General features: G+C 40.4%; 2 protein-coding genes across 2 annotated transcripts in view; both read left to right on the top strand.

Moving 5' to 3' along the window:
• The window catches only part of LOC134571537 (aldehyde oxidase 1-like), a 52,882-nt gene extending 38,456 nt beyond the window's left edge, over positions 1-14,426 (top strand). The window contains exons 19-35 of the mRNA XM_063429870.1: positions 406-528; positions 1,844-1,940; positions 5,079-5,203; positions 6,961-7,094; positions 7,367-7,454; positions 7,558-7,644; positions 7,868-8,059; positions 8,809-9,033; positions 9,304-9,399; positions 10,664-10,792; positions 11,065-11,139; positions 11,350-11,402; positions 11,494-11,608; positions 11,918-11,983; positions 13,328-13,516; positions 13,632-13,799; positions 14,093-14,426. Coding sequence (XP_063285940.1) covers positions 406-528; positions 1,844-1,940; positions 5,079-5,203; positions 6,961-7,094; positions 7,367-7,454; positions 7,558-7,644; positions 7,868-8,059; positions 8,809-9,033; positions 9,304-9,399; positions 10,664-10,792; positions 11,065-11,139; positions 11,350-11,402; positions 11,494-11,608; positions 11,918-11,983; positions 13,328-13,516; positions 13,632-13,799; positions 14,093-14,149 — 2,019 coding nt within the window. The 3' untranslated portion in view covers positions 14,150-14,426. The remainder of the gene's footprint in view (positions 1-405; positions 529-1,843; positions 1,941-5,078; positions 5,204-6,960; positions 7,095-7,366; positions 7,455-7,557; positions 7,645-7,867; positions 8,060-8,808; positions 9,034-9,303; positions 9,400-10,663; positions 10,793-11,064; positions 11,140-11,349; positions 11,403-11,493; positions 11,609-11,917; positions 11,984-13,327; positions 13,517-13,631; positions 13,800-14,092) is intronic.
• Positions 14,427-25,461: 11,035 nt separating this feature from the next.
• The window catches only part of LOC134571536 (aldehyde oxidase-like), a 77,404-nt gene continuing 76,291 nt past the window's right edge, over positions 25,462-26,574 (top strand). The window contains exon 1 of the mRNA XM_063429869.1: positions 25,462-25,547. Within this exon, the coding sequence (XP_063285939.1) occupies positions 25,494-25,547 (54 nt within the window). The 5' untranslated portion in view covers positions 25,462-25,493. The remainder of the gene's footprint in view (positions 25,548-26,574) is intronic.

Raw genomic sequence — 26,574 nt, 5'->3', positions numbered from 1 at the left:
AAATAGTGGCTTTTAAATGTGTTGTCTTTGATTCAAAGTAAATAAAGCACCAGTAGTAAACACATGTGAAGATCCCTGGGAGATAGTAAAGTATATATGACTTTAGATGGTTATGTCATGCATACATATATATATTTGCTTGTAAATGTTTTATTTATTTTACCTTTTTTTTACTTGAATCATCCTTTTAATGGCTAGCCATGGAGTTGCCATATGAAACCATAAAGGATGTGACTAAGTTCCATGTGCACTACATCAGGATTTCAGTGTTCAGTAATGTCTTACCTGAGAATCTATTTAAGCTCTTAATTTGTGGCTACAATCAATCGGCTTGTGTAAATCTGTAATTTTTTTTACTTTTTTTTTTTTCTGTGCTGTATTGATGTATTTTTCCTGTGGCTGCAGGTTGAATGCGTGGGTCAGATAATCTGTGCAGTAGTGGCAGACACACCCGATCATGCAAGGCGTGCCGCAGCTAAAGTGAAGATTGCCTACGAAGATATAAAACCAGCCATTTTTACCATGGAGGTAATAACACCCATTTACTGCTGTTTTGCTGTCAAGAGGTTGAGCATTGCAAATTTCCTTTACTCAACCTGTTTGGATACGTTCAAACAAAGTAATACAGCTTGTAGAAAAAAATAGATATTTCTATATTCGGACATGGGGACTATATCCTATCCCATTTCTCAAGTTCAGAAATGCTATTGTTTTCTACATGCAAAAAGTTCTTAAAGCTCGCCCATTGAAACCTTTCTGTTATGCAACTGCTGTTACACTATATATTGTCTTGTCGTCAGGGAAAGTATTCTGAATAAAGATGGCTGATATTTTGCATGGAAATGAATAGAAAACCAGGCTAAAACTCGTTGTTTAGGTGATATACCCCACCTCCAAACAACTTTTGTGTGAGTGCAGCGCTAAAGAGGCTATATAAATAACTTATCCCTCAAAGTTTCAGGGTTTGTTTCATTTACATAAAATAGAAACAAATAATAAAAAACAGTATAACACTATATATAACGTCTCAACAAGTAAAATTACAGATACAATGGAAAGTAGATGTGCATCCAACTCACATTTGTTAGAGCCTTTTGTTGGTATAGGCTCTAAACAAAATGGCCTCTCCATGCTACAGGTGTTGGTTTTGTGACTTGACCAGTGGCTTCAAATGTAAAGATCTGGTTTACCCTAAATCTGGTTAAACAGTTTGCAAAAACTTTTTTAATTATGGAAGATGTTCCAAAGTCTAATTTACAGATCATGAAGAATGTGCTCTACATAGAAAGTAAAATAGTTTATATAATCCGTAATAGAAGACCTAATTGATATTTGCACATAAATAAACCTGAAAGTTATGTGTGACTTCGCCAGCAACCTTTTTTCTCCCAAATTCAATGAAAATGCTGCCAAAAAGTAGAATGGTCCAATGCACCTTATTTAAATGGCATCACTCTGTATTGGCTCAAAATCACAGTGCTGCAACATTCCAACCCTGTTCATGGTCTTTATCATGCCATGGGATTTATGGTGCTTTGGTAGAACAGTAAAATTGGCAGTGTACTGGTTTAGCTGAACCAATCTCTTGCATCCTAGACAGAGGAAGATGCTGCATTTAAGTTAGTGCAGGCTGGCTACTTTCTACTTTGACGTGCCATAGGAGATGCTGACATGGCCCTGCAAACTGGTCCATAATATGATCTGGCCATTGGTGTAGTTATTACCATGGCAGCATGGTAGGCTTCTATTGCAACAGGCAAAAGCAGACCTCTGCATTCTTAATCATTAATTCCCATGTACAGTCCTTAATGACTGTGGTTTTAGCATCTGTCTTCTTTTTCAGGATGCCATTAAAAACAAGTCCTTCTTTGAACCGGAGAGAAAAATAAAGCATGGGAATCCAGAGGAAGCATTTAAAACTGCTGATCATATAATTGAAGGTAAGAAAAAGACTAAATGTAATCAATTAGTTGTTGTATTAAAGATTGATATTGGGAAGCAAGATTAAATATCCCTTTCATTACTATCCCTTTCCTGTATACAAGAACTATATCCTCTTTTTGTGATTAATAGGGTTATTCAATAAATCAGGACCTTGTTCACACTATTTAACCAGCCCCTGTGCAGATTTTGCTGTTCAGGCCCTGAGCTGGTCTGAGTTCAGCTGGACCAAACACAACCAGGTTGTCACAGTTGCTAGTATTAAAATATAGTTGATCTGTCCACATTTGCTACCTAGTTGCAAGAAAGGCCCCATCCCATGTTTAACGGGAGGGAGAACTATGCCCCCATTAGAAAAACAGTCCCACACAAAATATCCCACACTCTACTGTAACCTTAAAAGCATCCTGGTTGGCTGAGGTTGATGAGAGAAGAAATACTTGGATAGTAAGGTCTCCTCCATTGATTATTTCACATGGGTTGGAGTCTTTCTAGTGACTAATACTAGTGTCTGGGCAGTGATTGCTATAAACATTTAGTAGGTATGCCCCTCTAGGGATTTTTTATTTTAATTAATTTAGCATCACATGACTCATCCCTTGGAACCCCTAAGGGTTCATTATCCCCCCTGTGCATTCTGCTCGATCGATTTGGTTCTGCATGTTATTTAATCCGATACTTTGTGTTGGAACCCTATATAACGTATAGGATTCTGAAGATTCACAAACACTGATTTAATCTGGATATCAAATGTAATTGCAGCAGACCCACACGGCCAACTTAATTCCGACTGGAATTGGTGTTGCTAAATATGAGAATTGCCATCTGGACAAAATTTGGACGGATGGACACACTCTCTTACTTTAATGGCCCAATGGCTTCTCTCAAACCCATTTCTTTTATTCTTGCATCACACCACTGACAACGGCTAGTAAAACATTAGTAAATCGGAAACCGCTTTCTAACCTTTACCTGTAAACTGTACCATTATATTCGTTTTGTAAAACCATGCATTGCTTTCTTGCTTAGTAAATTCACAAATATTGCAGCTGCTAACTTACAGTAAAATCCAGGAACCAGTCAGTGGTGGTTGACATTTTAAAATCCCTTGGATTTGACCCACCCCTCTCTGTAAACCCACTTCCTGACCCTTGGATGTCCCCCAACATTTCAAATGGAGAAAGGGAGCACTTTAAATTTTAGGAGTGTGCGGGGGAGGGGGGTTAGCCTCAGGTAGCACTTTTCTGAGAATTTTTTTTTTTAAAGTAATATTTTCTTAATTTACATGAAACTGATATCTAAAATCTTCTTGTAGTTGAAGGTCACATTACCGTGAGTATTATTGCTGTTGAGCTCTGTTATACCCAAAAACCATATAGAGATCCTGGAAAAGAGGGTCATTAGGATAGAGGGATATGGGGACATTCAAAAAGTATGTCTTTGCTCAATTAACTCAATGTTCTCCATTCCTTGCCAATAAGACCTCGTATTAAGAACATAAACCTACAAAAATACTGGTGTTAAAAATGCAGATCTTTTGATCATTTATAAACAAAAAAGTGTTGTTGCTTTTTGCTGTGGCTCTCTGTAGAGTTTTACTGTGTATCTGCATTGCCAATGTGTATCTGCGTGTTTGCGTGGACAGTGGTGGCAGTTCATGGTAGGATGTCTAGTGCCGTTTTGAGTAAATGGGAATACCAGAGGGAGGTGAAGACAAGCTCCTAATAACACACATTATAGCACCCAACACTTTTCTAATAAATACAAATACAAAAAGAGAAGTCCTGCGCTCACTCCCATCACTACTGGGCCGGCAGTTACAGTACACATCAGCCCCAATATATAGTAAAAACCAAAGAAAAGAAAGTTACCTGCGCTCTCTCCTTAATCCCTATGTATATTTAGACAAATGGAGGTCATTTAGTTGCTCCAATGGCCATTGGAGGGAATGTCCGCCTGCCAACATCAAGGCAGACCCCGCTAAGCGGGTCCTAACACTGACCCTTCAGCCTGCTTGAGCTTCTGGCAAATATATCTCTAATGAGACAAAGAGGTGTATTTTTTATATACACCCCTATATACTTATTAACCCTTAATAGGGAACGCATGGGATGGGCGGCAGCATTGTAACCAGGCTTTGTGATACAAAGTTAATACAAAAAGAGAAGTCCTGCGCTCACTCCCATCACTACTGGGCCAGCAGCAAGGACTAGAGTACACATCAGCCCCAATTTATAGTAAAAACCAAAGAAAAGGAAAAGTTACCTGCGCTCTCTCCTTAATCCCTTTGAATATTTAGACAAATGGAGGTCATTTAGTTGCTGGCGGGCATTCCCTCCAATGGCCATTGGAGCAACTAAATGACCTCCATTTGTTTAAATATAAATAGGGATTAAGGAGAGAGCGCAGGTAACTTTTACTTTTCTAGTAAAGCCCCTTCTTCTCTGTGCCCCTGCCTTAAAGCAAAAAAATCCTCCTCTGCACCAATTTCCTTTAGCATGACAGGTTTCCTCCCCAGCAGTGCACTCTCCCTTCTCCATGGCAAAATCTCCAGTACCAACCCCCTTCCCTATGGTTAAAGTTCTGCATTTTCCCTTCAATTCCAAATGGACTAATCCAAATCTATCCTGTGGAGCCTCTTCAAGCAGATCTAGTGTGTAAGGAATTGGGATATGTGGATTTCGGGGGCAACATTTTTGCCCTCTGCCTGTTATGCACTGAAAGGATAGTCCATTGTTTCATAATTCAGATAGATGGAGATTAGAGGACAGAAGTGTCAAACTATACGGTCCCCTAGCCCAGAGAATGGACTGGAACTACCACAATTCTACACTGAGCTATGGATCAGAATTGTTGTATTAAATTGGAGTATATCTAGGGGCTCTAACTTGACACTTCAGCACCTATAGGTTTTCTAACTATGCGGGACAAAGCAAGTGACTGGAGAGACGTGGAGGTACATTATGGAAAATAGCACAAAAAAATATAAATTATCTAAATGTTGCCTAAACAGTTTATTTTCATTTTTTGGGGTTTTTCTTTGTTTTTTGTTTTTTAACTGCATGTATCTACTTGACCATTTAACAATGATTCTCACATCCATCTAAAAGGGAGCTCTTTTCTGCTTATATTTGTAGGTGAAGTGCAGATTGCTGGTCAGGAACAATTCTACATGGAGACAAACTCTGTTCTGGTTGTGCCAAAGGGAGAGGACGACGAGTTTGATGTCTATGTATCCACACAGGCTGTCGCCACTGCACAGGTCAGTACTTCTACAAAAATAGAATCTTTTAGGTACTTGTGTTTGAAGGTAGTCTTCAACAATACTTGATGGTTGTTATTTACACAACTATATAGGATCAGGAAAACAGACCTGTTTTCCTGACCTATAGTGTCAAAAAACACTATCTATCCCTCTCTGCCCGCCTTACCTCCAGTCTGCTGCTTCTGCCTCCTTGGCTGACATCAGAAGTGGTGATCTCAGCCAGTCATATTGCTTTGACATAGGAAAGAATTTGATTAGCTGAGATTGTTTATTCTGATTATCTCAGCCAAGGAAGTGGGCCTGGGGTGGAGGTGGAGCCAAATGCCACCCTGGCTAATTGGCATCTCCTCATAGAGATGCAGGGCTGGTGCGGCCATAATGTGGCACAAGTGACCGCCTTAGAGCACCAGAGCAGAGGGATGCAAAAATCTGAATCCCCTACCTCTGGCTGGGGACATATTTTTCCAATCACTCCCACTACCCCTCTCCCTGTAGCCAGCACACAGAAGCTTGGTATTGAAGTCAGCCGGCCTCCTCTGATGTCAGATGGGCATGACTTCCACTGCTCCCAGACTCCCCAGCAGACCTGATTCTATCTCCAGGGTCCTCTTCCACCGTACCACCAGAGCTAAGTTTTCATCTCTCCCTGGCCAAAGGTAATCATCAGGGAGGGGGAAATACCTTGGTTAATTTTTATTTATTTTTAAACCGCCCCTTTCGCTCACCACAACCCCTGTTCTTCCTTCCCCATCATTTACATGTGTCTGTCTCTCTGTGTCTCTGGTTACAAGACATGGGTGAAGTTACTCATTTTTGTATTTATAATTTTGGGGGTGAGGGGAGAGATGGTGGCCTGTGAATGCAAAAATCCTTGCACTGGCCCTGTAGAGATGCATTAAATCAATGCATCTCTGAGGAAAGCTCAGTGTCTCCATGCAGAGTACAGTGTTCAGCACTGCTCCAGGAAGCACCTCTAGTAGCCATCTGAGTGGCCAGTGGAGGTATCGCTATGCTGTAATGTAAATACTGCCTTTTATCTGAAAAGATAGTGTTTACTGCAAAAAGCATAAAGGGAATGATTATACTCACCAGAACCACTATATATTAAGCTGCAGTTGTTCTGGTGACTATAGTGTCTTTATATAGTGCCTTTAATCACGCAAAGCCTCGGTAAATTTAATCTCTACATAGAGCAAAATTCAGTCTTTTTTTTTTTTTTTATGGAGGTCTTTCACTGTGTAACTAGTCTAGAACATTACTTTAACTCTTCAAAAGTCATTATTTTTCTGCTGACTTTAACCATTAAACATGTAATGTGTAACACAAGCTGGCAAAGTTCATTTGGAACTATAAAGGACATTTATTAAGGAGACCTATGTTATTTTGAGTGTAATGTTCTAAATTGTTAGGCATTCTATTGGTTTCCATTTTTAGCCTTTAAACATTTTCCCCTATGTTAATGTGTCTTGCTGGTGCCCAGAATGATGGAACCATGACTATTTTGAAACTCCCAATACGTTTCTTTCATGAATATCAAATCGTACTATTGTGCTTTTTAGTGCATGGATAAAGTGGACGGCACATTAAGGTAGTATACTTTCTGAAAGTTGATAAAACACAGAGGAATGTAGGATTTAAAATGTGTACTAAATGGTACATTTAGTGGCCTGTTTGAGAATACATACGATTTGGTATTGGTACTAGTATTTCTCTGTAGCAAATTTGAAAGGATTTTTTCTTTCTTCCTCTCCCAGTTTAATGTGGCTTCCAGTCTTGGTGTTCCGTCTAATAGGATCATGAGTAAAGTGAAACGAGTTGGAGGAGCTTTTGGAGGTAAAATTACAAAGCCAGGGATATTTGCTTCAGCCTCAGCGGTGGCAGCTCAAAAGTGAGTATTAGCAGGCATCCATTTAGCCAGGTATGGTGAAAAATGCAGCACCCATATTTTATTTGTCACTTTAAAGGTTGGCTACCTTCTACACCCCCTCTACATCCACAGTGCCTGCAGGTTTAAATCAACTGAGATGGTCCTATATTTTGTGAGATTGGGTTGATGACAAGCTTTAGAATGGCTTTATTTAAAATCTTTTGGTATTTTTATATGGGTGGCTTTTTTTTTATATTATTTTTTTAATGGCTTTATTTTAACAATCCGAACAGGACAAAAAGACCTATTCGATGTGTTCTGACGCGAGGAGAAGACATGCTGATCACGGCAGGTCGTCACCCATTAGTTGGAAAGTACAAGGTAAAATAATCATTTACAGATGTGTCGCCATTGTTTTGGACTAATGAAAAGCTAATTTAATTTTGACTATGTTGTCAAAACGACTGTCCATCTTTGTTTTCAGGTGGGCTGTATGGATGATGGCAAAATTGTTGCTGCCGACATCTCCTACTATACCAATGCAGGCTGCACACCCGATGAATCTATACTGGTATCAAATATTATATGCCTAGAACTACATGTGTTTTTCTTTCTTTCCTGTCACTTTTCCTCCTTAATACATTTTTTCTTTTATTTTTTTCTTTCCTGTGTTTACCATCAGCCTGACCCTAGGTTATTGTGGATAATAAACTGTACTTTATACAAGTTTTATCTCCAAACACTCCATTACAACGACTTACATTCACTGTTTTTATTCCATGTCTGAATTTAAGGTATTGGTGGTAGCTTTAGTAAAGCTGGATAATGGTTACAGTTTTCCCAACCTTAATTGCCGTGCGGTGGCCTGCAAGACAAATCTGCCATCGAACACCGCTTTCCGAGGCTTTGGCTTTCCACAGACCGGTCTGGTGACAGAAACCATAATAGATGCTGTAGCGGCAAAGTGTGGTCTACCTTGTCATAAAGTGAGAACCTGAGTTGATCATATGCAACTTATTTAATTTATTTACCATTGGTTTTGTCTTAAATTTTGCGTTTGGGATTTTTTATTTTAGTGGGTTTTCCTCCTCTTCAACAAAGTTAACTGCACAAATATTCACCTGAGACATCTAGTTATAGACTGCTAGATATCTGCTTTGGTCTGGTGGCTTAATCATGATCAAAACTCTGTTAGCAGCTCTGCAGGGTTTACTGCAGGAGTGTCCAAAAAGGTAGATCCCCATATGTTGTAGAACTACAACTTCTATGATGCCTTGCACACCTTTAGAATGACAAAGTATCATCATAGCTGTATTTTTTTTTTAAAAAAAATCTGGTGATCTACCTTTTGGGCACCACTTGTTTGCTCATCTAGAATACCTTTTCCAAGCAGTTGGCTGCAGTCTGTTCCACAGATTAAATATGCAATCTATTAAGTAGTTCAAGGTTAGTTTCCTGGGTTTACGCACCGTAACGTTGACTAATTTCTGTATCTTCATAGAAACGCCCTAGGTTATTTAAGCTTAGATCATCAAACGGAATTTAGTTTTGTTAATAAACCTTGCAGCCTGCTTGCTTGTAACAGGACATTTATAGTGATCTGTCTATTGTGCATTAGTTAAACCTTAGCGTGTGAATGTGATCCAGATAAAATTACAAGTCACAAACAGAATTTAATTACGTTCTACAGGTAATTTTTTTATCAGGTTCTAGGTTCTTGACTCCTTTTTTTCAGGTTAGGGAGCAGAACATGTACAGAGGTATGAGCACCACCCATTACAATCAAGAGTTTGATTCCAGCAACCTGATGCGATGTTGGGAGGAGTGCATGAAGAAGTCGTCATATCATGCTAGAAGATCAGAAATCCAGAAATTTAACAAAATAAATTATTGGAAGAAGGGCATTGCCATTATACCTCTCAAATTTACTGTGGGCTTTGTTGAGAAAGCATTTCATCAGGTTGGTATTCATGGGTTGGTACCCACTCATTAACCTAATGTTCTCCCTTCATTTCTAGCCAGGGTATAAAGTTAAGATGTAGTTAGTTAAGACGTTTACTCACTATTTATCTAAATTTTAAAGTATCCACTCACCACATTTCAACATCTTGGTAAAGAAACTGTAGTAAATAATTGCATTTTATTGGCACATACCTCTGAAAAGTGTGGTGTATTTTTGGTTTTGTTTTTGTTTTTTTAATTGCTTTTCTTTCATTCTTTTTTCCTCCAGGCTGCTTCTTTGGTTCATATTTACCAGGATGGAAATGTTCTGATCAGTCATGGTGGAGTCGAACTGGGTCAAGGTTTGAACACAAAAGTAATTCAGGTAGGACTCTACCTTAATGCAAAGTAGTAGAGGTCCAGGTACTTTATTAGGAACCACAACAGCAACATTTTGACCCCAAAAGGTATTTTTGGGGTCGAAATGTTGCTGTTGTGGTTCCTAATAAAGTACCTGTCTTGAACCAAGGAGTGCCTAGACCTCTACTACTTTATTAATTTTTGGAAATCTGGTGTTTTATTCCAGTTCAGCAAGCACCCTGGCTCAGATTTATGGGAGTGAGTGCAGTTCCACACACATTACTAAAGGTCTACCTTAATGTAGTCACCTTATAATGGATATTACAGTACTGGATATTGAATAAAATTGAAGAGATTCACATTTTTGCGAGCTCCTCCAGTAGCTTGCAGTAATTGGTTTTCTGCAACCTCAATTGACTAGACTGGCACAAAGTGTGAAGGGTTTGCTTCCTGAACAATCCGACATTTGGTGACTCAGTGACTTCTCAGGCACTTACTCCAGTGCAGCAAATAAATATACCCTGGTCGAAGAAAGGTGAAGTGCTACCTTTAAAGGCACACCTGCATATCAAGTGAGCCTTTCTTGTTGGGCTCCACTTCATGTGAGTGTACCTATTACTGATGGACTTTCTACACTCCATGTTGTACAATCTGCACTACAGGTTTTTTTTCCCTATTTATTTTACAAATACTGTGGGTTGTTTACACTGAAGTGCTTCTTTGCACATTATTATTCCTGCACTTTTGAACTGGCAAATAAGTCTGTGTTTACTCACACTACGAGTTCTAGGGTGATCTATCAGTGATTCCAGAGAGAGCTCAATCTATTGGAGATATGTAGCTCAAGGAAAACAGATTCCAATGACAACCTCCTTATATCCATCTCTAAGCTGTGCCGTTTTAAGTGAATCTGTCAAAAGCTGCATTAACCAAAATAAAGATCATTCTATTTGCCCAGCAACATGTCCAAATTTCACCTGCTACAGAGCTCCATAATAGCTCATGTTGTCATCACAGTGACTGATTATTTTGTAACTGCTATTTAAATGACATCTTTCACAATAGGTTATAAACAAATTTTGAAACTCCAGCACCCTCTAGAGGGCCCAAAACTGTAACTGTACTGTTTCCTCCCCCCCCCCCCACCCCACACACACTTTCTTTCCTGTATTCTACTCTGGGGTTGTGTCCTATTTTCCTTGTACAGTCCTAGTGCACAATAATCCACTTTTCATTATATTGCAGTTTCAGGTTGCGATCACCAAATATTTATTTAATTCGTATGACAGGTTGCAAGCCGGGAATTGAAGATACCCCTGTCCTACATATATATCTGTGAAGCAAATGTTGCGTGTGTTCCAAATTCCATTCCGTCTGGGGGTAGCATTGGAACAGATGTGTATGGCTTGGCTGTGAAGGTAATAAACTGTGCTCTAATTTGTGTCATTATTGCTGGTTAATGGGTTAAAATTCTAATCCCTATAAAATTGTGACCTAATGACGAAGAATATAAATTCATTGTTTATGGAATCTCGAATGTGATAAATTTCCTTGATCCTAGTTTAACCAATAGCCTTCGACCTCATTAGCATGAGTGCGATAAGTGTTTAGAATACATGTTCAGAGCAGCCTTTGAAGAATCAGTGATAAATATCTTTGATTAATTTCCTAAATGAGAATTTTCTTCTAGAATGCTTGCGAGACTCTTATGAAAAGTTTGGAACCTGTCATCAAACAAAATCCAGAGGGCAAATGGGAAGACTGGGTAATAATCTTTATTCTGCTCTCCTTTCTCTTTCCTATACCACCATTAAGGACCATGGCATATGATGTAAAGGGTTAACCCCCCCCCCCCCCCCCGGTCCTTAAAAGGCTAACTTACCCTTGTTACCCCTTTGCTGTTCTGTATTTGTTACACACCGTCTGCAGTCGTACAAACTTAAGTGTTTAATCTAATTTAAAATTTTGATTACAGGTTATGCAAGCTTACTTGCAAAGAATTAGCCTTTCAGCTACTGGTTTTTACAAGTAGGTGATTTTTGAATGGTTTTTCACTGGATCTGGGGTTCATGCCATTACTGTGGAACCAAATTTTTTTTTCTCCCTACCCCCATTTTAGGGGTTATGACACTTACATGGATTGGGACACGGGAGAAGGTCACGCAGGGCCGTATTATATATTTGGAGCAGCATGTTCTGAGATTGAGTTAGACTGCTTGACCGGAGGACACAAGGTAATTAAGATTGATTTATTTCTACTAATTGGGTAGTGACAACCATTTTGTCATATGAAACATATTAAAGATGCATACAGTGAGGAATTCATGTTTAAAAAGCAGCCTTTGTAATTAGATTTCCTTAAATCTAGGGGGAGAGGGAGAGAACTCTGCATTTAGTGCACTTAAACCCTTTAATTTCTTCAATGAGATTTGAAATATTGGAATGGAAGTATTGCTTGATATTCATAGCTGACATACTTCAGACAAACCTGATCATTTTATTTATTTTTTTTCTTTTACAATAATCTTTCTATTTCATTCTAGAGCCTCCGTACCGATATTGTCATGGATTTTGGACAAAGCATAAATCCAGGAATTGATATTGGCCAGGTTAGTGAGATTAGTGTTTACAAGACCGTTTCTACAGATATCAGTCATGGGCGTAGGAACCGGGGGGGGATGGGGGGACCCTTTAATGTTATTATTTAATCATTTATATAGCGACTGCAAATTCCGTAGCGCTGTACAATGGGATAAACAACTCCTAATTTACGGAATAAGAATATACCCGGCGAGTAAAAATGCTATCCCCCCCCCCCCCCCAGATTTTTTTGGGTTCCTACGCCCAAGATATCAGTCCCTGTAGACCAATGAAGTATTTCCTTGGCATTGCCGTTTTTAAACTGTATTTCTCTGATGGGGTTAGAGTAGCATTTTATTGTACACAACCGTACTTGCATATTGTATCCTAGTCTACATCGTAGGTAAAATAAGAGCAGTAATCTGCACCAACGCAGAGAGTAAATTTAACTACTGTAGAAAAATGTACATCTAGAAACTGTTTTATGTTAGTATTTGGTACCATAACTACACCTTATTGCACTCATTATGGCGAGTAATGAAGGATCCATCCCAGCTTTCTCTCAAACCCGTTGACAAACTGTGACTCTCCTCACATCCTATAGCCAATTCCTCTGCAAACACTGTAATACTGAAATTGGACTTAAACCTTATCAGTGGAAATCCATCTAACTTTGGGCTTGGTTAGTCTATGAGTACTTGTTGTAAATTAGCCCAGCTTTTTTTGCTTTGTCAGAAAATTGAGACTCCTAGCACCAGAACCAATACAATGGCGTTTCTATTTTTTTTTTTTTAAAGTGTACTTGCCTTTTAGTAAATTTGCACTATTTCCTTGTTGTATTTTTAATCTGTGCTATTTAGATTGACTTTGTCTACTTGAATACTCATTTTAAGAAGAAATAAAGCTGGAGTAGCGTAATTTAGCCATTCAGACAAATTATGAAAGCCTAGGTTTCAAATGCTGACTGTGACAAAGGGATTTAGCAGCTTTACAATGTTAGATCTCATTATGGAGGATACTGGGCTCGACATATTTAACTTAAGTTAGTAGTCACCAAGGAACTTGTAGGGATCATGGATAAACAAGGCTTCAAAATAATGGATGTTCAGCATTTGTAAATCTTAGTGTTTGGCTCATTCCGACTTGGCATGTGGGAATAGCTATTCTTTAGAACATTATATGGAATAAGACATATAACATTGTTTTAATATACTTCCACACATTTTGACTTTAAATCTTTTTGGGTTCAGTAGTTAGTTTGCTCAATCCCTGCTATAATGAAAAATAGTTAAACAAATCTAATATAGCCATAACGATTCCCATCCATATGTATCTTATCTGTTATCTAGAATTCTTTACTTTGTTTACTTTAGGTCGAAGGTGCTTTTACTCAGGGGGTAGGACTCTATACACTGGAGCAGCTTCATTATTCACCTGAAGGTGTGTTGTACACACGAGGACCTGATCAGTATAAGATACCAGCTGTTTGTGATGTTCCCACTGAATTTAATGTGTCTTTACTGGCTGGTTCCCAAAACCCATATACAATCTACTCATCCAAGGTAATGCATCTCCATATAGAAATATTTTCAATGCAAACAAACTTTGTTCTCTGTGACAAAAGTAGACACATGCTTATTTTTGATTTGGATACATTTTTATTTACACATTTCATAGGGTGTCGGGGAACCTGCCTTGTTCCTGGGGTGCTCTGTCTATTTTGCAATAAAAGATGCAATTGATGCGGCTCGAGAGGAACGTGGACTGACAAAGGATTACACTCTAAGCAGCCCACTAGTCCAAGAGAAAGTTCGAATGGCGTGTGCTGACCATTTAACTAAAATGGTATGTGGAAGTTTAATACATTAACCTCTCATTTTGTTAGTCATGAACCTATCCTGCACTTCCTGGATTCCTGGGCAATTATTATTCTTGGGTTTTGAAGCTGTTAGACGTAGACACTATCAACAGAACTGCCTCTGTACAAGCCAAATAAGTCTTTGGGTGACCAAATTAATAGTTCTCTACTTAAATTAAAAACAAAAAAAGAGTTGTAGTATATTGGCCTATTGAACTCTATGATCTGCATAACATATCAGATTTCTAAACTGAGTTTCCTTATTGGTTTGTCTTTTCAGATCCCAAAAGATAAGGCTGGAACCTTCACTCCATGGTCTATTGATGTCTCAAGATAGTGAGACAGTCTGCACTCCTGCTCATATATCTAAAACTGTGTACTCTGTTCTACTTTTGTAGAAAAGCAAGAGGTTTACTGTGTGTTCTGATTGTTGGGGACTTGGGTGATTGAATACTGGAATAAGGGTAAAAAAATATTTTTCATTAACCATTTTGTTACTTTAAGCAAATAAAATCGACATCCTATAAACTCCATGAATGATTTTTGCCTTCACTTTCCCTCTGGATGTGTAGTCCTCGATATATACCCAATACCTGTTGAGCTACATGATTTCAATTGATCTTGTTATAACCGAACCACATACATAATGTGAGCGACAGATATTTCAAGAATTTAATGAGTTATTCTTCATATGTAGGTGTTGGTAGTTGGTCAAATTATGTTTGTACTAAATGTGGGAAGACGGCAGATAATCACATCTCCTCTACTTTACCAAGTTTAAATCTGCATTTTGGCCCATTAGTGTAGGTGTATGTATAGGTGTATCCCAAGCATTATTTTCTGATTTTAGCATACTGAGGTTGATACCAATGGCCAATAATCTGGAACACTTACAGGATTGGTTGTCTGACGCTTTAAACCTTGTACAGGGATATTGGTCCCATTCTGGTTTAAAATTTTCAGCAATAAAATGAATGCACAAGATTCCATTTTATTATCAGAGTTAAAAAATGTAGATTACACTGTTACAATGTTAAACTGATCTCAATTTATCCGCACAGGTGCACGGTTTTATAATAGTAAAACGAAATGTGTAAAATACGTACTCTGTGATGGAACAATCGTATTTTTATTTATTTTTACATTCTTACAATTCAACACATATGTGGAGCAGGCAATATGAATGTAGATATTTCAAACGAGAAGGTGGAGGTTATAGCATTCATTGATAAAATAGAATGGTAATTTCCCCAAGATTTCTAGGATTTAATATTCTAGAATTGGCAGTGTATTTTCTGTAGTGGTTTGAGGGCTTACTTGAATTCTCTCTACCCATGCAACTGTGATATGCCGTGGCCTAGCAGAGGTTCAATGAAATACTATATCCGGGGGAAATGAAAAAATCAATCGCACATGGTAGCTCTAATCACTTGAACTCTTTTTTTTTTTTTTTTTTTTTTTAAATTCTTTATTTTGGTTTGTGCATCAGATAACAGTGTTCATGCAGAGCCACGACAGCAACTGCAGGCATTTTCATAGTGTTACAGATATGTGGCAGTGTAAACGGCACATTTTTTTTTTTGTTAATAACATGAAAGGTACAAACACGTGTAGTCAGGATGTACATACATGCTTGGATAGGCATTAGAGTTACATAGGTGGGTATACACAAGCTTATAGTAATGTATGTGGGTTACTTGTTGGTGTACATTAAAGTAAACAAGCTTTTAGTGTTTGATTGGTGCATAGGCTTATAACAGAAAAGCAGCGTCAACAGTAACGATTGTTTCATTGCTCAATATGCTTAAAATTGCTTAGAATATTCATAAAAGACGCTTAAAATACGCTTACAATAACCACCCCATGTTTACCCAGTGACAGGCAGGTAAAAGTTTACGACAGCATACAAAATGACCCCTTAGTGTGCAGTGCAGTATGTTGTGGTGTGGCAAAATGCTTAATGGCTGCCTCTGTGCTTATAGTCCCATTGGGTGACCTGAAAGGAGGGTCGCAGTTCCGTTCCTGGGCCACTGGTATTCCAGCCGAGCACCAGTCTTGGGCCTGTGGTGAGTCCCGGGTGTAGTGGCTGTGGGTGGGTCAATCCTCCGATTCAAGCCGCCCACGGGGAACTGGGCTGTGTTTCAGGTTGGTAAGAGGCCTTGTGTTTTGTTCCTCCTTCGGGTTCAAAGTTGCGCTGGTGTGTCAAGCTGCCACGCTGCTCCTCCTCAGCTTGTGCGAGGTAGGTGTTTCTTCGTTGGTGCCCTTGTTGGTGCGGTCATTGTTCCGCCTGTGTGGGAGCAAGAGAGGAGGGTGCATCCGACTGCCCTCACTTCGGGGGTGCCGCGTGGTCTCCGCCATTTTATGAGCGAATTCTCGCTGGTGTTGCGGCACTTGTCTGGGTCACAGGGTGGGGACCGGGATCACCCCCGCCGGTCCATAGGGGGGGGGGGGAACAGGGCCAGACCTGCCTAGCCTTGCGTTTCAGCTATACCGCTGGTGGGCAGGATAGCTGGGCGGCGGCCGTCCACCCCACTCACCGCCCGGGCGGTCTCCATCCTGGTCGGCTGGGATCGCCCCACCGAGGGACTAGAACCGCGTGGCAAGCCTCACCTCGGGACCAGGGTTGCCTCACGAATTGGGGTACAGGTTTCTGGCTATTAATAGTCGTTTAGCCGATCGATAGAGCCATAAACTTTGGCTTTTTTCAGGAGCTCTGTCTCCATGCTTCCACTCAGCATGGCGGTCCGGCCCCGCCCCCCACTTGAACTTTTTTTTAATGGCCATGAATGTAAGGCACTGCTTATATTCATCTATTTGTCATGGAAGACTTGGATATGTATTTTGACCTTGTTTTAGTGTAACTCGTGTTTATCCAAGGCAGTGATTTCTACCTATTCTAATCTTGTTGTCAGGATCGGGACAGGGATCCAACACGCAGAGTACAAAGAGTAGCAGATACGTATACCGGACCTTAGAATGGCCGGACTTAACGTAATACTACGTATAGAATGGTCAGGGACAAGCCGAGGTCGAGGGAACGAGAAGACAGGTAAGCGAGAGACAAGCCGGGTCAAGGATACCAGAGAAGACAGGTAAGTAATAACAAAGCCGGGTCAGAACCAAAAGACAAGAGAATACAAGAGCACTGTGTGACTAGGCTGGCTAGAACCACGACAGGGCAATGAGCAAATGCTGAGAGCTCCCTTAAATACCCTGGTTCTAGAGACTAATCACGCCTCCGCCGAGACCTGATTCGTGTCCGGGACTTGACTGACAGGTCGGGCTAGAATAGCGTCATGACGTCGACTATTGAGCGTCACGTTACAAAAAGGCATAGCTCTCTCGCGGCCGGCGTTTACATGCGCGAGGGGACCGCGAGGAACGGAAGAATCATGCCGTCTGGATGGAAAAACGTCTAAGTCTCCAGACTACAGGTACCCTGACACTTGTAATAGGAGAACAAAAATATGTAAGGTGTGTTCTTTGCACAATCTTCCACTGTATATCGAATAATCGTATACAGTATTTGTGTGGAGGTCTTGGACATCTACTTGTGTTTAATGGTCCACATAATGTTAAAGGGTTACTCCAACCACCATGACCACTTCAGTGAATTGAAGTGGTCATGGTGGTAGGAGTATGAGAATGTGCTCTTTTAATACCATCCTACACTTATCAGTGTTTGTTTCTTCTGTACTATCATGAGCCCTTGTATATAAAATTATATAATATTTCTACGTGTATTTTGATATTAATATATAACTATATATTAATATTAAAATGCACTTAGACAGTGTGTGTGTGTGTGTATATATATATATATATATATATATATATATATAATATTTTACAGTGTGTTTTAACTTTTATTTAACTTTTTTCAGGCAGCAGGGGGACTACCTGTCATTCCAAGCACTCCCCCTGCTGGCACTGCTATGGATGGCTATTCCGTCCATGTGATCGTGAGGTCCTCGCAATCACCATGGCCCAGGAGGGCCGGATCAGCAGCAGGGGGAATCCCTGGGATGCATTTAGAGCCGGATGCCCAAGGATGGCATAGCATGCCCGCCATTCTTAAGGGGTTAATATAACTTTAATTCCAACGCAGTCAAAAAAGATATACTAAGACACAGTAGGGAGCTACCTTCGTCAAGTTTTGGCATTCCTCTCTTACCATAACTACTGACAATGGGAGAAAGGCTCGGTGTAAGGAGGATCCCATGCATGACAAAACAATGCTGAAGTGGGCTCCTTGCAGCTGAAGCATCAGGGACTGAATAGAACATTCAGGAAGACCATGACAGTGGCCATGAGGGACAGTTCAGATAAGTCAAGTCAACTTACCTTCCCCTGCACCCTTTGGTCACCGGGCACCCAGTAGAGTCTCCATTGGGGGGTCTTTGCCAATAATGCAGAAGCCCCCAGACAGCAGCATAGGGGATTGAATAATTTCCAGTTAGATTGGAAACTCAAATTTCTTTTCAAATGTTTTATTGAACTTTTTAAATATGATAATGAACCAAACAATATCAAACAAACAAGGAAAAATGGTAAATATACAAGTACTATTAATCATTAAAAATAATAAATAATTTAAAGAAATTGTACAATAATAAGTATCTTTACCATTGGTAGAGCCTTATTTAGCAACCATAATGCAGTGCAAAATAAACTAACAATACAAATATAATATTTGGTTACCGGATGGGGGTAAATAACTAGATGTGATATTGACGCCTAATATCTTCTTCCCAAATCGTCCAATCGAGTTGTAAGGTGGTATTTGCATCCGATAGAAATCTTGTAGCTAGCTCAGAGTCACAACGTTTGTTTTCAAAAAGGAGCTGTAATACCTCGCTAACTGAAGGAACAGTTTATGATTTTCAGGGTCTTGGGATTGCGGAAGTAGCCGAAATAAACAGATGACCCAACATTACTCTTTGACTTTTGGATATATTTTCTGGTAAATTTATCAAAATAGATGTGGGGATATTTCAACTGGAAATTTTATGATGGATTAAATGAGTTTATGTAGGTCTTTCCATAATGAAGTTATCTTAAGGCATGTCCAGCAGATGTGATGTAATGTTCCAACGCTCCCACAACCCCTCCAATAGGAATTGGTGTTTGCCAATTTTAATTTAAGCAGTCTAGAAGGTGTAACGTACCATCTGTATAGAAGTTTGTCATGTGTTGTACATTGTGTAATGTTTTTCAGTGTTAGTAAAGAGGTGTGTCTGTCTTCAACTTCAAATTCCCTACCCAGCTCACTCTCCCACTTCAGCATGAAAACTCAAATTTCAATATCAAAATGCGATTCTTATGCAGCCTAATGCAACACAGTATTGCCAACAACCTTTCTTAAATTGAAACATACATTTTAGGAACCCGCGTATGAGCAATATATCACAAGTCTTAGTACAAGTATGCCTTTTTGTATTCCCATGCACACAAATAGAAATATTTGCACAATTCCCACATTGAAGGGAGTTATCAACTAAACTATATAAAGAACCAACAACCATTGTTTACTATCAAACCATAAAACTTATAACACTAGAACGACCAACAGGTAACCAGCGTTAGGGCCTATAAGAGGATGACTTGTATGATGGACAAACAAAAATGGTGAAATCAAATGGGTTAATTGTACAAGGACTAAAAACTTTAAAAAATCTATATACACAAAAGAATATATTTTTTTTTAGTTTTGCATAGATTGTGCAGAGAGGGATATTGTAAAAAGGGGGCTCAAAATATATTACATTGTGCTCCACGTGCAGTGTAAACTCAAAAAGGTAACAAGAAGGGTGAAATGAAGAGCTTCACACAATACCTAACCCTTACCCGATTCCCACGATATGTAGAGTACATAAAATACTAAATATATCATATCTCAATAAAACCTATCTTAAGGGTTATCCCCTATTTTCAAACTTTTGGGTCGGTTCTGTACTAGACTTCTAAACTAATTTAGTTTATTGTCCTATTATTCAGTTCAGGTGTTTATCTACACCTCCTTTGATGGCCTTTTGAGGTTGATAGAGCAATGGTACATTGTTTATAATGCGTGACATTCTAAGAATTTATCAAAGAAAACAAAACAAATGGCCATCATTAAGGTTTGCTATTAATTTAACATATGTAGTTTGTTTTTTACTTTAGTTAATTATTTGCTAAAATGTCCCCAAATGGCTGTGCTTTCCCTAGTTAATTGATTACATTTTATTTATTATTAGGACAACCAACCACCTTTGGAACATAAAATTGTATACTTTACAGTCTGCTCCTGGCATTGTCCAATTAAAAATTGTTACATAGCTCATAATTTAATCTTGATCATGTCTGCTGATGTTAGATGTACCTTTGTGTATTGCTGGAGGCTATTATAACTGTATGCTTGGTTTTTATGACATTCAAAAAGTATACTTGTAACAATGTAGGTAAAAATGCAATGTAGTACACAAAAGGTGGGAAATGAAGTCCACAAAATGAGGGCGCTAAACAAACCGCTACATTGACAGTCAAAACAGTGACTTCAAATCGTATCAAAATTTATTCTGAGTAAAAACAATTTATCAGTAAAAAATAAATTCAAGTAGTACAATTATGAGACCGGGATACAAATGTCCGGCACCAACCACTATAAAATGGAAATGGGTTCTCACAAAGCCCCTTGGTCGCAACTCCTGGGGGCTAGAGAATACCTTAGTTGATTTCGTGGTGGTACCGTGGTATTGAGGTCTCTGGAATGCCATCTAGCTGGCTCTGCGCGTTTCGTCCTGCGATATGCGGGGACTTCCTCAGGAGCTGGAGATGATTTTTACAAGGGGCTTTGTTTTACTGGTGTAAAATTCTCTATATATGAGACTTTGGTTATAGTAACAGGGCTTACAATGCCAAGTCCTCTGCTACTAGCCAGACCTTAAAGGGGACCTGTAGTACTCATAACGACCAGTCTTTAAAAAGAGCATTCAAATCTATACATTGTGCTAGCAAAAAAAGTTTTCCTCTCACCTATCAATCAGTAATTTTTCCAGTAAGAATGGATTGATGAAGAAGGTGGTCCTTTTGCTCTCTACCCATAGCAACCACAGCGTATACACTGTGGTTGCTATGGAAACTACCTAGCCGGTGCTACTAGGGAGTATAGGAAAGGACTGACATGACGTCACTCTGTTTAGACGCCCGCATGCTGGGGGGGGGGGGGGGGGGGGGGGAAGTGTCCCCAAGCAGGGCAAATCAATAAATTGCAGTGGTGTAGCACGAGCAGACCAAAAAGCATAAGAGTGGGAGCATGGGCAGACCTCTCTAATGAGAGAGCGGCAGGGAAGCAGAGATCAAAGTAAGTGGCTACAGGTTCACGCTAAAATTACTTACCACTGCAAGAGGGTCCATGGCATACTCACCACGGGTGGATTTTCACTGACAAGTGAAAATGATGAACTCTGGTAGTATCAAAACTTATTAGCCGGCGGAGCCAGCGCCTGAGCGGGAAAGTCGCAGCTTACAACAGCTCTGACTCCGGGAGTCGTTAAAACCAGTGTTTTAGCGCAAAAAAATTTTGGGACCAGATAATCGGACCCCCAGATCCATTAAGTTATGGGGGGAAAGGCGAAGAAAAGCCGGGCTGGTCCTACCTCCGGATCCCAAGATATAGGCAATTTTCTACGCCCGACTCCACCAAAAGAGCCCGCCAAGATGGCGCCGAGCGAGGCCTACGCCACGCACTCCTCTGATGAGAAGAGCCTGTTTGACTCTGCTTACATTCCTGGCAGGGCACTACTCAAAGCCCCACAAGCGCACGAGCTTGGAGACGCAGCTCCTGCCACCAAAGCAGACATTAAGACCTTGATGCTCAACATTAAAGCAATGTTCGACGCCGACATGGCGCAAGTACGCAGTGAGATCTCAGTGATATCGGGCCGTGTGACAACGGCTGAGGAGTCTCTCAAGAGTACCAGGGTGGCACAATCGGCCACGGATGCAACGCTGGGGTCCCTCCAAAAACAGTGTGCGACGCTGACGGCCCAGATGGCCGGCATGGAGGACAAGGCGAAGGCCAGAAACCTGCGCATCAGAGGGGTGCCTGAATCGATCACAAGCATGGAATTGCCGCACTATTGCAGGAGGCTCGTGGCTACACTGTTAGTCCCAAAGCAAGCCAAGCAAGTGGGACTGGACTCTTGCTTCCGACTACCTAAAGCGGCCAAAGCTCCGGAAGAAGCACCAAGGGACGTGCTGATCAAATTCATCCAAGACTCAGATCGAGGGTCCCTGATGGGCGCCGCTAAGGGCTCCCCAACAGTGACCTTTAAGGGAGATACCCTAACGTTCTATAAGGACCTCTCCAGGCAGACCCTCACGTGGCGCAGATCCCTCCGACAGGTTACTACTCTGCTTCGAGAGAATTCCATTCTGTATAAATGGGGGCTTAACCACCTCATAACAGAGCAGGCCGGCAAGACAACCTACCTTTCCCATATCTCCGAGGTGTCCAACTTCCTCCGACCACTAGGACTTGCGCTGCCCACAGCGTCAGCGAGTGCCTGGCCGCTGTGGAATGTAGAGGACATAACCCCGTTTGCACCCAGAGAACCGACACAGAAGGTGGCAAGCTCCCTGACCTGAGCTCAAAGCCCTGCGGACCTGTTACCCACTTTGACCCCAACGGGTCGTCAATGCAGGACGGTGACCTGGACTCTCTACACAAGCTTATGCACCAATGATACAAATGCGGCTTTGTTTTGTTTTACATTTGTTCTGTTTTCATTTCTGTTTATTTTTAAACACATGATTAGCTGTAGTATGCACTATGTCTTTAAAAGTAGCGCTACAATTTAAGAGTTAATCGTAAGTTTTAATTTCTAATCCATGCTAACTGGCTCCGTAAGCAGACAGCTAGGGATGCTGTTTAAGATGAATCCCTCCCCCCACCTTTTACTTGGTTGCTTAGGCGGCCTATGGCCACATACATGCGAGTATTAAACTTTAAATATGAGAGCCCTCGTAGGTATCCAGACCCGACATCTTTGAGCAGGGCCCCCCCAGCCGACTCCACGCACCCTCCTACCAAACGGCATCAAGGTTAAACTTTAGGCAAGAGGTGTATCAGACTATATAAATAAAAAATGGGTAGCTTAGCAAAGTGTAATGGTCGCCATAGAATTTTATCAATCTGTGGTACAATGTGAAAAACGTATTGCACTTGATGTAAAGAAATTTTATATTCTGCATGCCCATAAAAAATAAAGAATTAAAAAAACAACAAAAAAACGTATTAGCCAGGGGAGGACGCAATTTCCGGGTTACCAGCAGTAGGGACGCAAACAGCACAGTGCTCCCCTCCTGCATGTAGCGGTCCACTTGGCATGGAGGTCAGCAGGTACAGAATGAGAGGGGGATGGGGGATGAGACACATGTAGGGGCTGGAGGGGCATAATAAAACACATGGAGGGGCTGGGGGTGCAGAATGAGACACAGGAGGGGTATAATAAAATACATGGATGGGCTGAAGTGGGGGCATAATAAAACACATGGGGGGGCTGTGGGAGCATAATAGGACAAATGGAGAGGTTGAGGCCAAAATAAGCTACATGGATCAGCTGGAGGGGGGCAGAATGAAAGACCTGTAGGGAATGGGGTGGCATAAGACATGGAGAGACTGGGAGGCATAGTGAGACACATGGAGGGGCTGGAGATCATAATAAAGCACAGAGGGGCTGGGGGAGAATAAGACACAAGGAGAGGCTGGAGTGGGCAGAATAATAAATATGGAGGGGTTGGAGGTATGAGACACATGGATGGAGTGGTGGGGGGGGGGCAGAATAAGACACCGAAGGCCTTGGGGAAATGAGACATACAGAGTGGATGGGGAGGGGGGAAAAGAGACACACAGGGGGTCGGAGGGGCAAAGACAAGTAGAGGAGCTGGGTAATGGGATAATGAACCAGAGGGGCTAAGAAGGCAACAATGACACACTGAAGGACTGAGAAGGGGACAGTGACACACAGAGGGGGCTTTGGGGAAGACAGACACAAAGGGCCTGGGGAAGAGGATAGTGATGCACAGAGGGGCTGAGAATCGGACAGTGACACACAGGGGCTAGAGGGCAGTGACGCAGAGAGGGGCTGGGGAAGGGGACAATGACACAAAGGGGATAAGGGTAAGTAAGAGACTCACAATGGGGGTAAGAAATTCAAAAGGAGGTGGGGAGTGCAAAATGCATCTCAGTCTGAGTAATCAAAAAATATTGTAAATTAAAAATTGTCATGCGTGTAAAAAACAAAACAAAAAAAAAACACACAAAGCAAGTTTAACATCACTGTTTGTATCTATGTTTTTGCATATGTGTCAGTGTATCTGCATATGTCTGTATTTGCCCTATGCAGAAGTTGCGGGATGCCAAATCCCTCCACAGATTCTTGACCATCTTTGAAGTGTTTTTGCCACACTTTATTTGCACTGCATTTATTGCATCTTCCTCAAAAGCCTTCTGAATCATCTGTCTAAATTCCGCTGAGGAATGTTCAAGCTTAACACAAAAATTTGATGCAGATTCATTGCTCTACTCGCTCAGTCCTTTTAAATGCGATGGCCACACAGTACACATGCTCACTCAACGGCGTCTAGCGCCCTCACTGACTAGTAGAGTGAAGTAGTCATTGCGAGAGAGAGAGAGAGAGAGAGAGAGAGAGAGAGAATGAATATATATATATATAATAAATCGTTCTGGTAATAGAATTTTGTAGCGCCCCATGACTGTCTTATGAACATCACCTATGGCTTTTATCTTATGCAGTAATGCAGTGCTTCCCAAGCATTTTAGGTTCAAGGCACCCTTAATATTTCAGTATTTTTCCAGAATTTCACACACACATACAAGTGATTATATATATATATATCTACCGCCACCCTCCTATTAGCTTACCTTATGTGCCAGGAGAGTGGCTTGGAGTCCCGCTGCTGGTGGGAGTGAGAGGTCTGGAGCTCTTCATTTTCCTCTCCCCTCACGTTGCAGCTGCCTCCTCCTGCGCTGCCTCCCTGCAGGATGCTGAGAATAAGTGACAAGCTGTCATTTCCTCACAGCCGGCCAACATTACAGGGGTCCGGTAGCGGTTTTAAAGGACCGCGGCACCTGACTGGGCCCCTGTTGAGCAGTAATGTTTCCCCGGGGCTATAATCATAGCACCGGGGAAACATTACGCAGCACCCATGTGTGGTACACACTTTGGGAAATTCATTTCAACTGCGACAAACACATTAAATTCCTTTTAATTCCATTTTACCTGTGGATTCTAATTTGCTGAATAAGACTCCACGGGTGAATCCCGGACTAATCAATTAATTCAGGCACAGGTTACAAGGCATTTGATTTATTTGTAGCAGCTGAAATGCATTAATGCAAACGTTTACTATGCATACAGTATCTTTACCCTCGGGTATCTCTAGATGGATATTCTGGTTAACCCCTTAAGGACCAAACTTCTGGAATAAAAGGGAATCATGACATGTCACACATGTCATATGTCCTTAAGGGGTTAATATATGAAATTTACACACACCCACTGGTACAGCATCCCTCCCTTCAGTTTACATATCAAGAGAACAAAAATCTCTTTGGTACAGAAAAAGGAGCCTGCAATTGCCCTTACAGCTGCAAGTATCTGCCTTCAGTAGCAATGGAAACAGAGGCAGAATCAGATCACCTTATCTTCTTTGTAAATGGCAAAAAGGTTAGTGATGCAAATGGCATGTTCTATATTAACAGTAATGCAGCTGACTTTCTATGTTTTTAGACTTTTAAGGTTGCTGTCCACTTTAATCTGTTTGTCTAACTATAGCTACATACAAAAACTAAATTGTGCGTTGCTGGAATTGAAACAGAATTTGTTTTTAGAAATGGCTTTTATAGATGTTATTCTAGCTTTACTGGATTACATTTTTCAATAAACTATAATTTGACGAACACGTCCCTGCTCTTAACATTTTACTCACATGATTATTTACTGAAGTGAGAATTTGAAGTGAATTCAAAGTGATTTTCAATGTTAAAGCCAAAATAGCCAAACTGAAACTATAGCTGACTGAGAATTTTTCCAGTTCGGCTATTTTGACCTTAAATTTGAAATTCACTTTTTGAATCTTCATTTAAAAAAAAATTTTGCCATCCCTGACTAGGGTAGTGGATATATTTTATAACATTAAAATATGTATCACATCAGCACACTCTGTATACTGTACATGAAAAATAATCTGGTACTATCTGGGGCATTCAAACTCCAAACATTGCTTTCAATATTTATACTGGATGCAACCAACAAAGCTAAAAAAAACAAAAAAAAAACAGGCAGGAAATGATGGAAAAACTCAATCAAATGCTCAGATTTAACAGAATTGGTCAATACATCTGTATCGGTTTGGTTTAAACAAATTTGGAGGCAGATCGCGTCCAGTTCTAATACATTACAATAATGCACAGGCTAAATCTCTGATGCCTGGGGAGAAACTGTTAGCTTTATAGATAATTAAACCAATAATTAAATTACAGATTATAAAAGCATGTTACAGGATTTTTATAAATTATATATTTAAATCAATATTATTTTTAATATTTTAACCTTTGCACACTGTGTGCGGTGACTAAAAATATATAACCGATACATTTCTTTAGGTTCACTTGCAAAAAACTAGTAGAATTTATTTTAGGAATTTGCGTTTTTTTTTTTTAAATCTTTTAACTTTTGGTGTGCAGTGTTGAGC

The sequence above is a fragment of the Pelobates fuscus genome, chromosome 8 (genome assembly GCF_036172605.1).
Source record: "Pelobates fuscus isolate aPelFus1 chromosome 8, aPelFus1.pri, whole genome shotgun sequence".
In the NCBI taxonomy this organism is placed as follows: domain Eukaryota; kingdom Metazoa; phylum Chordata; class Amphibia; order Anura; family Pelobatidae; genus Pelobates; species Pelobates fuscus.
This window is presented reverse-complemented; position numbering and strand designations above follow the sequence as displayed.